Source organism: Lepisosteus platostomus, chromosome 8 (genome assembly GCF_059453375.1).
Source record: "Lepisosteus platostomus isolate fLepPlt1 chromosome 8, fLepPlt1.hap1, whole genome shotgun sequence".
NCBI classification, from domain to species: Eukaryota; Metazoa; Chordata; class Actinopteri; order Semionotiformes; family Lepisosteidae; genus Lepisosteus; species Lepisosteus platostomus.
Genome location: NC_142618.1, coordinates 28,767,851 through 28,783,506, shown reverse-complemented (window position 1 = coordinate 28,783,506; position 15,656 = coordinate 28,767,851). Strand labels below are relative to the sequence as shown.

The following is a 15,656-nucleotide window of genomic DNA, read 5'->3' as shown; positions in this document are numbered from 1 at the left end:
CCTGGAAGGTTAGGTAGAACTGCTTTCATAAACTAAAAAATATAGTATTTACAGGTGAGTTATTTCCTAACTTTGCTTCCCACCCCTTCAATATCTCATAACTTTCAATTCATCATGGAGGAATCCAGTGGTGGAAGAGTACAATAGGCTGTAACTTGTTGTTACAGCTATTATATCACTCCTTTCTGTTCTCTCTGAAAACTATATATATGTTCCTTGCTGTTAGTAGTTTTGAGTATTTCACATGGCGCCCTGAGCAGATGGTCATCTTCTGGAAAGTTACAACCTGATACATGGTCCAGCCGCCTGTCTCCACTGGGATCAGGCTTGATGACTAGATATCATTGCAGCTGTGCAAACACCTTAATACTCTTTTTATCTAGTGTTCCCAGATGTGCTGGAGCCTGGAGTAGGGGAAATCCTATGTGAAAATTAGTGGCAAGAGACCTCCTGGCATACAACAATGTTCAAACCAACATGCTGCAAGGTTATAAAATAACAAACGTCAATCTCCTTTTCATATTTTTTTTAACCCAGTAAATGTTATCTAGATGAAATTTAGATATAAGAATGGTAACTGACAGGCTGCATCCAGTTATTGCTGCTAGATGTTGGTTTCATTTTACATTTATTACGTCTTGGGTACTTTTGAATTGTGAGTATTGGCATATTTTAACATTACTTTTTAAGAAACATTTACAGATGCTTGAGAATTTGATCATTTTAAATGAAAGTATCTATACTATTATCGAAATAAAGTTACTCTGACACTAAATATACCAATATACATTATTTTTATAAGATGCTTATAGGAAAACATTCTAACTTACTACTATCTGTAATATCTGGGGAATTACTTTTAGTTTTGGACTGATAGTTTATCGGAGCGGGCAGTGAGGAAATTGGTTTATGGCTTATGATGGGAGCAAGGAAATTATATCTGCATTGCAGTGCCTTTCCCCAGAAAACCTGATTTCTTTAACTTCCTGGAAAAAAATATGGAGGTGTTATCATATGTGCTGCAATACATTATACAGAATACCAAGGAAATAATTTCTGCCTGATTTCTGAAACAAAAAAGAAAGCTTATGGGGATCCACATGAATTTTTTGGATGAGGTTTGTTGTAATGGCATACAGATTGTTATAAAAGGTTACTAATGCTATAGAGATATTAGAGCAAATGCATGTTTTGTGCAATAAAGTGTTAACAACAAACTAAGTTTAGGCCAAAATAGACGGTGCTATAAGCACAGCTAACCTCAAGACTCATCTATTTAGATGGCACATTTGATAGCTTTCACACTGTCATGAGCTTGCCACCAAATATTACTGCACTCTGCTCAGTGGTATTCCTTCTTTACTATGATCAATTGTTTTTACCTCTAAATAGACATTCTTTATTTCACTTAATGCACTAACATTGCACTTTTGTTTTCACTGATTTGTTTTTCTTGTCATTTGTATTATTTTTTTATTTTTGTAGATTTTGATAATGTTCTTGGATAAGGGCATCTGTGAAGCAAACAGTATTGTATATTATTTATATATAATACTACGACTGTCAGTGAAGATTCACAGCAATGCAGAAAATTGTTACAGCATGTTTATCTGCAGTACAGGAAGAATACCATTTCTAAAATGAAGGAAAAAAATCAAATACAACCATGATAGTCTATTTTGATCCATAAAATCTTAATCCTAGATGTTTCCCTGACAACAACAGTCATCTTGGCACAGTTGTTATACAAATAAGTACACTGGAATTATATGTACTGTAACTAATTTTGAAGCTTATTTTAATGTTTGAGAAGTTTGCCATGTACTATTTAGTTTGATTTATTATGTAGTGTGCCTCTGACCTAATATCTGTAGTAAATCCATGTACATTCCCATCTGCAGTGTGTTGTCTACATTAACAATTCATTCCACCATGTACATTTGTAGTAGTCATTTGTAGGCAGTCTCCTGTGAGTGAAGCTGGAGCTCCACTGTTTTTTCCACGGAGAATGCAGGTCTTTTACATGTCTGAAAACATGAGCTATTCAAACAAAAATGTAAGAAACACTTATTTAAAACAGTTATTGTTTCTGTCTCAGATGAAAGCCTGTTTCTGAACAGGAGGTTGCACAAACCATACCCATTCAGACAAAACTCATGAGCACTCGCTGGTTTAAATGTACTATTTTGTAGGGTGGGAGTCTTAACTTTTTAAATTTATTTTGGAGCTTTCACAATATTTTACCTTAGTCTTTTTTTTCCAAAAAATTGGTCTTTGTAGGATAACACTGTAAATTTTGCATAGTTCAGATTTACAAAATGGGCAGTTTTTACATTTGCCCTTAACACAAAACAATTATGAAGGGTTTCACATTAATTCATTCAAGTTTGAAATACATAAAAAATAAGGAAGACAATGAAAATTTAGAATATTTGGTGTTAAAAATCAGCAAACCTGATAATTTCATGGATCAAAAGTAGCACTTGTTCAGTGTAAAATGTTTTAGATGGCTTTATGATAGATTGTTGTCCTGTTTCAAAGACATGAGTAACATGTAGGTCATACCGTATATTAATATTCCCAAGATATGTGCCTACCACATTATATTTCTGAATTACAGTAAGTATATTTTCACAAGATCTAGCTAAACAATTAAAACAAATTATGCCTCACAGCCTATGAAACGTACTGCTTACAGTTTACTGCAAACCATTTCAAGTCAGGTTTTCTTATAAAAGCTTTTTATTTTTTAGTCTCAAATTAGTTTTTTTCCCCATGTTTCAGATGTTTCCTGCCATGTTGTAAATGGAATCCAAAACATGCGACACATTGCATCTATACCCCCCTTGGGGAAACTTTCGCCTGGAGTGTTTAATTAAATATGACGTAAAACTGGACTGCTTCAGACCTGTTTGGGACCTGTCCGTGTACAGACCAGCCTCTAGCCCAGATAGTCCTGTTGAGGTGCTTTTCAACTTGGACTGATGGGGAAAGAAGCAGTAGAGACCCATCGGGGTGGAAAAATTAAGTCTATAAAGGCTATAGGCTTTGAACACAGCAGCTGTTTCACAGCTTGCAGGACCAGCTCCTGGGTAAGATTATGATACGGTAAACATGATTTCTTCGTGTATTATGAATAAGGCATTCTTGAGACTTGGCAAATCACTACCCAATGAATACGGTTAGTGTTACAGAATTAGCTTTTAAATATGAAACAATTCAAGGATTTTATCATGAAATTTACTCAAGCAGAACACTTTTGAATTTGGACATTGGAAAAGACTTAATAAAGTATGAAATATGCAGTGTACACAAAGTAAAAAAAAATATTCAGGATCTTTTAATGATGTTAGTTTCTAATGACGACTTATTTTTTTTTTAATTGTGGGAGGATAGGTATGAAGTCTTATCACTTGGGGGAACAAAATTATCTATGTAGAATTTCTATATTCCGTTACAGAAAATGCAACTCATGACAAACTTTAGCTTGTCATCAATGCATTGTCCTATTATAAGATATTGACATTAAATGGTAGTAATATCATTAATGCCACATTAATTGTTTTAAATATTACAGTATGGTAGCAGGTCAGAGCAATATTGAGTTTATCGCAGCTTCTGGGACATTCTAAATGAGTCAGAGAAGCACATTTATACTTGCTTGCATAATTATGTTTGACAGTGACTTTTGAGTCTCTTAAAGAACCTTCATTATAAAATCTGTGCACTGAATGTAAGAATTTGGTTTAGAATTAAAAGTTAAGAAGCGTGAGATGAGGAACATTGTGTGGAAGCCATGTGGTTTATCAGTGCAAAAAATGAAATGGTTGTATTTAAGAAATAAGATGAATCTCTGGTTTTGTTTTTCTCAATACACCCATGAAATTACAGCCAATGCATGGCTAACACTAATGAGGTTTTATTTGAATTGAAGAGCTTATGATTTTTAGGATCAACATAAAAACAAGTTTTCCATAATTATTTTAGAGGCCTGCATAAACATTTTTAAAGGTTTCAGTCTCACATTTACAGTGCTGCACTGGAATTTGTTCACCTTAGATTAATGGTTTACATGGCTGTGCAATCCCCAGACAGCAGAGACTTTAGTTGCAGAATCTATGTAAACATCCTTGTCACCACTGCACTGGCAAGATAAATACTATAATAAACACCATTTTGTTTGGAACCTCATCAAATGATAACATTTGCAGCTGAAGCAGAAAACACACATGTAAGATGATTTCTGCTTGAATGTCTTGCCAGTGGAAAAGCTCTGAACCTGGGCTTCTGGTCTGGCAGGACTGCAAAGTAATGTCAAAAGATACTGCAGAATTGAGGCAGACACTGGCCAGAGGCTCCCAAAGAGCCAGATGTGAATTAAGTCTCACTAAAAAAAAAAGAATCTTGGCAATATTCAAAGTTCACACTTGTCAAAAGTTTCCTTTCCATGAATGGAAAAAAACTTCATTTTTGATTTTGAAATTTTTGGGGGAATCTAATAATATTCAGCACTCAAGACTTCTAAGTGCCGCTGCCTGTCCAGTGCATTGTAAAAGTAATCAGACCTTTTCAAATATGACACTTTGAAGTAGCATTTAATTAAGCAACCTAAATTAATTTAAGTGCAAATTGGGGGCAGTAATAGTGGATTTCATTATTTCAGAACTAGGATCCTTGGTACAGTAGTGAATTTCACGCAAAGACACAACCATGAAGACTTAGGTCCTATCAAAGCAAGTGTACAATAAAGTAATTGAAAAGCAAAGATTAGATGAAGTGTACAAAAATATATAAATAATAAAGTCTCTGAATATCACTGTGAGCGCAGTCTACTCACCAGGCAGGGAGGAAACTGGCAAGAGATGCCAATAACAACCGTGAAAGAACGACAGAGTTCAGTGGCAGAGATAAAAGAGAATGTGAATCTCTCAACATTATCCCAGTCACTCAAAGTGACACCCATCTTATATCCTGCCATATCCTGGAGTTTGCAACAAAGCATGATCCTGCAAAAAAGTGACAAAAGGTTTTTTTGGTCTACATGTCAAGCATTGTATCTAGTGCTGATCCCAATGCCAGCCAACACAATCCCTAATGTAAAGCAGGTTATGGGGATGCTTCTTCTAATAGAGACTGTAAAGCAGGTGTGCCCAACCTTTTTTAATGTGAGATCTGCTTTTTTCATTTGCCAATCCAGCGTGTTCTACCTGTGTGAATTTGAAACTGTGATATAGGAAAAACAGACTGTGGGCACATCAGTACAATAACGATACCCATCATTAAAATGACAGCAAATAAAAGAAGGTGACTCATACTTCAGTGAACAAGTAATTTTCCCCATTTTAGAAAAAATAATATCCTACCTTAATGTGAGCATTAGCACTGAGAAGCTTACTTGAGAACACTTGTCATTTTTTTTAACGTTGACACTGCTGATCATGTCAATGACATTTTTATTTTGTCCCTCCAGCTCGATATTCAGCTCATTCAGCAGTTCAGTCAAGTCTGTGAGGAATGCTAAATCTAGAAGCCACTGGTCATCCTCTAATGGGGCATATTCATCATGTTTAGACGACTTGAGAAACTTTGATTTCAGGCAACAGCTGTCTGAACCTCGCCAAAAATGTTTGTTTCTGAAATCTCCAAACAGCCTCAGAAAACACTTTATTCTCGATCCCTAAATGACTTGTTGTGTTTAGCCAGAACGTGGCTCACATGGAACGATGCAATGATCGCCGATTTCCCTCTTTTATGAGGCCTCGTGAAAACCGACTGCTGGTAGTAGAGATTTTAATTTTTCCACTTTTCTTTTCCGTAACTCACTATTAGCGGGAAAGTCCACATCATATGTTTTGTGTGCAGTTTTGAAATGTTGTTCTATATTTCCCTTTTTCACGTAGATGCTAGCATTGCAGATTTGAATGATCGTACAAAAAAATAATCATGCTCCCATTTCTTGTGGTAATGGTAAGTTTTTGGTTTCTTCGCTTCATCATTTTCTCTCAGACACTACAGACAGTGATCCAAAGCACAAGGTCACAGCTACAGTGGAGTGAAAAAAATAATCAGAAAGTGATTGTCTTTAAGTGGTTCAGTAAAAGTCTTGATTTGTGTTATATTTAGAGTCTATGGAAAGATTTGAAAATTGTTGTCGATAAGTGATCCTGCAGCAACATGAAAGCACTTGAGCAAATCTGCCTAGAAGAATGGATAAAAATTGCACCGAGCTAGTATGGGGAGATGGTAGAGACTTACCCGAAAAGACTTGCACCTATAATTGCAACCAAAGGTGCTTTCACCACATGTTAAGTTCATGGTTCTGAATACATATGCAATCAACTTACGTCAATTTTTTTTCTCCTTTGCTGACATGTACTGTAACTTAACCCTTAGAAGCCTTCAGTTTGAGCATTTAAGTTTTTAAAAATGTGAATGCATTAATTTACAATCACAGAATGGGACACTTTAGAAGGATCTGGATACTTTTACAAGGCACTGTAAATAGCTTTAGATTATTATTTTTTGAGTTAGTAGTCTTTCAGAGAAAGTGTTTCTATAATATGAAGGGCATGAAGAGTTAAACTACATTAGGTTAGGGTTGTTGTTATATAATTAAAATACCTGCTTCTTAAAGCTATTTCAAATGATCCTTCAAGGCACTGTTGTTTTTCTGTATTGAATGTCTGAACTCAGGTTTTAATCTATTTGTCCAAGCAGGTTCCAAAGAATTTACAAAAAAATTGTATATCACTAACTGCAACATTGCTGTTTAAAGCCAAAATTAAAAGATAAAGCAGTTCTCAGTTTATCCCTGATTTTAATAAAAAGATTAATCTTTTACTAATGTTCTTCCAGATATTAGCTTAGCCACCTGTAAGTGACAGGTGTTAATAAGGCTTTTTGGTACTGAGCAGCTACATACGTTTCAATACGCTGATTTCACCTAATCCATTATTAATGTACCAGAAGCTTTCTATAGCAACAGCGGTCCGTCTTTCTTGCCTTAATTGGTTTGCTTTCATGTACTGTATTGTGTAATCACCTGCTTCCCACTTTTCTCCTGCCAAAGTTAGTCATCACTAATCTAACCAAGGAAATGCCTTGGACTTCTAAAAAAAAAAAACTAGGTTACCCAGGCATAATTTTCAAGATGTTATGGCTCAGAAAGCCTGTGCCAAGTTTTTTCACAATGTGCTTTTTAAGAGAGAGATAAAAATGGAAATATGACATATGTAGCTGTGCCTAGAGGATACCCCCTGTCGCTTGAGGAAATGTTTCCCTCTCAGAAGCTGGTGGCAGTTCTGATGATGAATGAGGTGGAACTCAAAGATCTTGTATTTAGTTCCACTGCGCTATAAATTCCTTATCACTTCATTAAAATCTGACTTATTGTTGCATTTTTCATGGGATTATCGCTTTATTTCACCTTTCCCTACCCTTTTGTAAGATAGAAAAATGAACATTCTTTAGGCAGAAGGCAAATGGCAAACATTTAGTTTTAATGCTTTCCGTACGTTTCTGAAAATCAGGTGTAAAACTTGCCCTGGAAAAGATCATTAGTGGAAATACAGTCAACTGTTTTTTCATATATAAATTTAATCTGTTACTAAGAACAGTCCTTTGCAGGGTGTATCCACATCTTTATTAGTAACAGTTCTTTCACAACAAAGAATGACCATGTTTTTGATCCTTATGAAGCTGCATGAAATAATATCTCCATGAAATAATGAGAAACTGTACAGCTTGATTATGTGGCAGTTACAGTAAAGCAACGCTCAGTAGTAAAATTTACTCTTATTGCCTGATAATGTGACAGCACTTTTCTACTCCATCTAGGTGCCTAGCTGAACATTGCCTTGGTCCCGGACACACCCAGGATGGCTCTGATTGAAGGTGTAGGGGACGAGGTGACTGTGCTCTTTGGAGTGGTGTTTCTAGTGCTGGTGCTGGTGCTGGCCTGGGCCTCCACTCATACTGCTGACCGCTCTGAGCAGCTTTTCACCTCAGACCCGACAACCTCCACAGTCCCCCAGCACAGGACTGGACCCCAGAGCACACTGGGAGCAACAGCACCATCCAGCACAGACCCCCAGGAAACCACTCCAGCCCCTGACAGCCAGGAGGATGAGGGAAAGATGCCCCCATCAGAGGCAGGGGGGGAGGAGGGCCCAGAGAGAGCGAGCCATGATGGTGGGGTGTTCAGAGAAGGTCTGCGACACAGAGAGACTGCAGAAAGTCACCTAATCAGTCCTAGTCCCTCCGACTTCCCTCAGCCCAGTGCTTCAAATGCCGATGCCCAGCCCTCCCAAGATGATTCCAGTGACCAGAGGAACATGGTGCTCCGGCTTAAATTCTTAAATGATACTGAAAGAGTGGCACAAGTCAAGCCTGAGGACACCATTGGCTATATAAAAAGGTATGTCATTATATTTTCAGGATAATCCTAAAATGTTGGGTACTGGGTTATAATTTAAATATAAACCCATGGAATTGATTTTTCAGTACATGAAGGTTACACATATATTCACTTCACAACAAAAATTCTGTTGAAATTGCATTTTAAGTCTTTTTTGTTTATATACCCAATTTTCTGTCTGCAGTGTTGATAAAGGAAAATAAAAAGAATGATGTTGTCTAGTAAATTGTACTTTCCAGTTTTGAATGTTTACATTAAAAGTCTTGATTTCTCTTTCTGGAGTTTTTAAATTTTTAAATACAATTATGCATTATTCATGATTGACCCTCTCTGGAGACTCTTCTTATGTGATTGTCATTTTCACCGATAAATCAGCTTCTTGCACAAAACAAACCCTTCATTTTGAAGCAATGCAGAATAGGGACTTAGACTTAATAGTAATTGCATACAGTTTGCTCAAGTTATATTTGTAGTCCTGATTAAATAAGAAGAAAAACATATCAGAGATTTACAGATTGCATAATGTATTCCTTTAAAATAATTCTAAAATTGTTATACCTCCATTCCAGAGGTTACTTAAGGGTCCAGTTCTGTGAGTTTATGGAATCCAAGTCTTCTGTAAGTCAGAAATTACAATTTCTTACCTATTCCCTGAATACATATTGAGAATTACTATTCATGATATTGTGGCAATCCTCCCTTATTTCACCTGGCTGTGACTGTAAATATAATTGCTTTTTAATTCATTACACTACGCTGTACTCCTCAGTAACTAAAAACTAAATACAGTAAATAAAAATTACTGCGCATGCGCATAATTTTCAATGAAAAACGGTAGTAATAGACACAGGATTCCTCACATATGTGAAAGCAAAGTGACACTGAAGTGTAAAACTGCTCTGGTTGATGCTGGTGGACATTGCATTACTCTTACTCCATGATATTCTTCCGCAAAAGGAACCTGCTGCACTACTTGTTCTTTATGCGTGTAAATTTGACAAATTCTCAATTTTTGAGACACAATTTTATTATGTGCACCACAGAAGTATTTTTATGTAAAGCCACATTTGCATTGAGTGTCATCTAACATAGGGAGAATTGTACTTGTAACAGTTTTGCCCATCACAGTGCTATTAACATTGCAATGATTTATTTTGGGTTTTTTTAGCAGGGCACATTATCCTATAAGTGAATCTTTCACTTATATGATATTTTGACCCTGTATCAGCAGGGTTATCAATACATTTATACTTTTGCAATGCACAATGAATACCTGCCTTTACCAAAGACTAGTCCCTATTATGTTAAGCTCAGAAACTCAGCTATGTTGTTTTTTTCTGTAATGATGTTGCAGTGAAACAAAATTTTCTGCAGATAAAACAGATACTGACACAGTTATAATGAGAATGTCGAAGATAGTATTGATTATGCCCCATTTTAGTCTGAATATTGTGCATTAATGTTCTTCCATGTTTTGGTGTTTGTCATTGCCTGTGCTTGGGAATGACACTAGGGGAATCTCACAGCAGCAGTAAGAAAAATCTGGAAACACTTCTGTCAAAGGCATGGTACACAATTTTTTTTGTAATCCTGATGTCAGACTTTCATTTAATAGATATGGTTCCATGCAGTTCTTTTGTTTATTACTACTCTATAACAGTTATGCATTTTAGTCATTCAAGCTCTGAGGAAATAACTGCATCCTTTTGTCTATACACTAAAAATATTAAGAAAATCATGGAAATGTTATATTTTTTCCCAGAAAAAATATTCTTATAGATATCTCCTTGGTGAAGAGCTCAGTAATACTTTCTGGTGACCCATTGTGTAATCTTTGATAATGCAGTTAATGATAAAAGGCAAAGGTTTTGAAGTTAGGGTAAAGTGATGTTTTAAATCAAGAAAAAAAGCACTATACAATCCAGTGCCTGTTAAATCTGTTACAAGACCATAACCTTATTATTCATACAAAACACAGATTTTAACAAAATATAAAATCTGATAAGTCTTGCATGAATATTTACAAAAACACAGGGCATCTTAATCTTCATTCTTGCTATTAGTATTGTTGTTGTATTAGTGGAATTATTTTAAATAATCTTTTCTTAGATGGCAGGAAGTTCTAAATGTCCAATACAATGCCAACTTTGTATTCCATATGAAATTACAGTGGACTTCGGTAGGCTTAGATCACCTTCATGTTGATAGGTAACAGTTTCCACTGTGTAAATGGTATGATGAAATGCCTGATGAAACTACTGATGGAGTAAGAGTGCTTACAAATAGTGAGTTTGAAAGAGGCTTAGTGGGGAGGTATGGTGATACTTTATTTGAATTAGATCACATTTTAAGACAGGTCTGGTAGCCACACTGTTTTATGGATGTCAGATAGAGTAAAATAAACCTGGGATGAAAATAGCAATCCCGTTCTGTGCCTTTGTCCTTGTTAGTTCTTCTTTCAATATGAGTTTGTCATGGTGAAATAGCAGTTGCTTATACAGATCTTATGTTTTAGTTCGTTTTTGTCAGTAATCATCTCTGGGAAAGCCTACATGGTGGATTTTGAATTGTTTGTGAATGTTCTTTTTGGTTCCTCTTGTCACAGCAGGAGAGCACAGAGAGTAGTGTAGATGGAGTACAGCTCTACCTCTTTCTTTGACGATGTGACAGACACAACTGCTCCAAAGAGTCTGCCTGCTCAGTTAGAGATCATAGCCAATTAGATAAAAAGGCAACTTAGTGTGAAAAAACAATTCCCCAAAAAGCAGAATTGTGAAATAACCCCATGTCAGTAGCAGTTCAGTAACAATGTCATGTCATAATTGCACTCTATATACAGGTATGTGCTGTACTGAACAGTTCAAAGTCTTCTTTTAAGGGCTGAAAAACCTAAACCAAACTAATATGGAACTGACAAATGAAAGGGTACTCCGGCTATCTTGCTTGTTTGGTCATAAGTAGCTTAAGTTGGTTTAGCAGATGCCCTTATCCAGAGCAACTTTCAAACTAGACATTTAGACATAAAAATGAACTACATCCAGTCATCGAAGTTGGTTCTAGATTAACAATATTCTGCGTACAGAACAATCTACTGTTTTCTGTCCTAAATGACACACAAATGTTGAAGTTGGAGTCTCCTCAGCTGACCTGGTCAGTGCCTTTCAGAATTTTGAATACTCAAATCAAATTCCCATTTGATCTTTCCAGGCTAAAAAAAAACCTTAGTCTGTCTATGACACTCCATGCAAGAGGTATTTTTTTTCTTCTGTATCGCCTGTAAAGGTGTTGTGACTGAAGAGGATTGAAGATATTGTATGTTAATACCCGTAGAATTGTTGGAGTAGCCTCCAGCAAAAGGACTCACCAGAGACTTACAGAATAAAGCGTACTTTATTTTCTTGGTTCAAATATAACTATTACTTATGGTAGTATACATCAGAATCTTTGTTAGAGCTTTGCGAATGACAGGTAGTTTAAACCTACATGTTCTCTGCAGACAATCCATACCAATATGCTGTAGAAATGCTGTACTTGTATCTGGTAATAAGTGCCAGTTTTCTTATGTATTTTTTTTAGGTATAAATGTTTACAATTTGTAATTTGCACCCCATTGCATTAGTCTTGTCATTATATTGCAAAAATCTAGTTTCTTCTTTATTTTTGTAAACAAATTATAATGAATAATAATTTAGTGAAAAGCAGCCTTAGTTTCACATTGCTTCAGATTTGTATTATAACAGTACCACCTAGTGGTAATTACATAATGGTGTAACTGGATAAAATTGAAACACCCATTTTGCACTCCATTTTCTGAGCTATGGTCAAAAGCTGTGAGCAGGAAAGACATTGTCACTGTGAAATATCATATCAGATGCCCTTATGCAGGGCACTTCACAATAAATGAATGAAATGTATTTGTCCATGAACACTTCATATGTGATTTTTCAATAAGCAATGTACATACATTAAGCAAAGGTTAATTGTTGTAGGTTATCCCAGTGTATACCTATTGTTGTTAAAGTAAGACCCAAAACAGTAACTGATATTTGTTTCTTCTCTCTCTTTTTTTATTTATTGGCAGAACTTACTTTGCAGGCCAGGAGCACCAGGTGCGGTTGATATACCAGGGACAGCTTTTGCGAGATGATGCCCAGACCCTTGCTTCATTAAACCTGCCTGACAACTGTGTCCTGCACTGCCACATATCTCAGCATGCCACGCCACAGGTGCCTGCAGGGGCACGGGCAGCTGACCAGGTTCATGTGGCCCTTAACATGGGTAGTCTGATGGTACCCTTGTTCGTGCTCATGCTTTCAGTTCTGTGGTACTTCCAGATCCAGTATCGCCAGTTCTTCACCGCCCCTGCCACCGCCTCCCTTGTGGGCATCACCATCTTCTTCAGCTTTGCTGCATTTGGAGTCTATCGTCGATAGGCTGACTGACTCTGCCACCGTGTCCCTCACTTACTGTGTTCTCTCACCCCGTTCGTGAGCAGTCCGTGATTTATTCTGAGATGGCCATTGGTTGTCTTTCTGATTTGAGCAAGGCAGGGGAAAATGTATTTAAAGGAGCTGTAAAATGTTGGAATGGGAATCTAATCATGGATAGCACATGCCTTCCTACCTGTTAAAATCACCCTCTGAAAATATAATGAAATTGGATATATGTTGTATTTTTTCAAATTAATAACTAAATGGTTGGCTTATTTTGTCTACCTGTAGAGTTGGGCCCATCTTTTCTCCTTTCATTTGTGCTGCAGAGGAATTCAGTCTGAATCAGGTGGGGTGCCTGTGATTGGCAGGTGTGCAAAGTTAATGAGAGGAGTAGTACAATGGTATATTGAAATGCACTGCAGGATTTTCAAGAATTCACCAACCAGCCTAGCAGTGCCTCTTATTTGCTGTTTATTTTCACTTTAGTGGAGAAGGCATTATTGCTGTTATAAGTCTGGACTTGAAGCATAAGTTGTGTAAAATAGGGCTTTTAAAGCATTGGGAAACTATTAAAGCATTCTTTTATTTACTGGTGACGTCTCTTTGTGTTATTTTCTTGAAAATCTGCTTCATTAAAGATTTTCAAATACGATTTTTATTTATTCTTTATTACTGAAGTAATGTGGCGCAGAAAAATAATTTTGGAAGTTTTGTGATTTCATTAAGTTGTGACCTTGGTAATAAATTCCAAAGGTGAAAAGTAATAGTAGCCTCTAGGGTAAATTCAATTGCATAATATAATAATGTGACTATCATAGGAGTGGTTTTTAATAGAATGTTCCTAGCTTTGCTTGGAGCCCATAATTGGTTAAATTCATTGAAACTTGTTTGTCCTTGAGCAAATCTGTTTATCTGATCTGTTCTGTTATGGGTGGGTGACTTAGAAGTGCTGTCTGTGTCACTTGAATTGATTCTACCTTTAAAGGATTTGCAGACTTCCTCACTGTTCAATGGTAATGTAATTGCTCTGCATGAAATGTTTACTTTATCTGTATTAAGAGAGAAATGAGATTTCTTAAATCTGTATACATTCCTCAGTTGAATAGCTGTTCTCCTTTTACACCTTGCTAACAGATAAAACATCCTTTCATCAAAATTCCATCAAAAAATATAATTCTGGAGAATTTCCTCTAGAGACTACAACTGTCTCAATGCTAATTTCCCATTAGTGTGGAAATAATTGTTGGCTTCCTGTCATAAGATATTTACAGATAAGAGGAGACCAATCACTCTAGCTAGTAAAGCAATAGCTAAACATATGAATCACGTATTTCTTGAATAGTGGTATTGTTTTGACAACATGGCTGGACTTGTTTCAACATGGCTGAAACATCAATATGTTTCAGACTCGCACAACCCTTTGTGTGCCTCATGGACTCCCTTTAGTTTACTAAGTAACTTAAGTAACTTTCTTTTGTAACTTGTGGTGTTTCACTGTTGATTCTGAAGGAGCTCTTTGGGATAATGTTGTCTGCCTTTTAGGATTTTGAATACTTGAACCAAGTCCTTTAGCAGTTTTCTTTGATCAATTGTAAACATACTTATTTTAGTTTGTAAGTGTAGGACATTCCTCTGAGTATAGAGTTCCATAGTAGTAACATCTTGTATTGTGATAACTAATATTGTGGACATTCTCATTAGTCATTCTGTGGACAGTCTCACTAGTTCAGTGTACCATTCTAAGGTATCATGCTTAATTTTAATTGTTTTATTTATTGCATCCCTACAGCTAGAAAATGATGCTGACACACTTGTCTTTTTTAACATCTTCAAACTCAGTGTTTTCCCTTTTGTATTTATAAATTTGGTTTTTGCTACCTGCATAGGTGTCCTTTGTAGCTGAAGGTGACGTTCTATCCTCAGGTTCCATAGTACATCAGTGCATTTGAGTTTTGTCCTTTATAGATGAAGGTGACGTTCTATCCTCAGGTTCCACAGTACACCAGTGCATTTGAGTTTTTAGTGTTTGTTTACCAATTTATTTAGTGTATCTTAAGTAAGGCAAATGTTGGAATTAAGAGTAAGCAGGCAATAATTCTACTTTGATTCAGTGCGGTGTTGGGATAAAAATAAGTAATATACTCATCCCTTAAATTAAGAACTGCCAGTTTTCCCATTTTTTCTACAAGGAATATATACATTTTTATACCTGTTTTTCTTAGCTATGTAGCTGTTACGAAGGTGTGTCCTTTGTAGCCAAATGGAAGATCCCCTCCTCAGAGCAACACAAGTCCTCAGCGCCTCTGCACCTACACAGTTTATTACACAGTTTATTTTGACTATTTGTCTTGCCAACTCTGGTACTACAGTAAAAAGAGTAATTAGCTATCATAAACATGTCCCAGTGTACTTTGACAGTTCAGGTTTCTGTTCAGGTAAAAACAGGTAATAATGGGTTATTTTCCAAACCCTGGGAAGTTTTAACATCTAATGTAATGGACATTGTTTTTGGTTTATGGTTTTTGAGGAACAGATTACATTTGTAAATTGAGGCATAGGGATATTTTGCTTCATATGCATTAAGCAGTTCTTAACCCAAATAGTCTGAAATACATTTTAATTTTAAGGGAATAAAATGACAAATGTTTAAAATACTTTGCCTTTTGATATTCTAACTACCTCCTTAGCTGTCTCTACATAATATGTATATAAATGTTTCAGATATTTTTTACGATACCTGTTTTTAGCGGCCTACATATTTTTTTTTTCTTGACAGTAAATGGTTTGCTAAAGAGGAGGCACAAATA

The 15,656-nt window shown here is 36.1% G+C and overlaps 1 protein-coding gene across 1 annotated transcript in view; it reads left to right on the top strand.

The window, feature by feature from the left end:
• tmub1 (transmembrane and ubiquitin-like domain containing 1) overlaps positions 1 to 13,438 on the top strand; it is a 28,187-nt gene extending 14,749 nt beyond the window's left edge. Inside the window, exons 2-3 of the mRNA XM_088643058.1 lie at positions 7,837 to 8,416; positions 12,498 to 13,438. Coding sequence (XP_088499184.1) covers positions 7,878 to 8,416; positions 12,498 to 12,849 — 891 coding nt within the window. The 5' untranslated portion in view covers positions 7,837 to 7,877 and the 3' untranslated portion in view covers positions 12,850 to 13,438. The remainder of the gene's footprint in view (positions 1 to 7,836; positions 8,417 to 12,497) is intronic.
• The last annotated feature ends 2,218 nt before the right edge of the window (positions 13,439 to 15,656 follow it).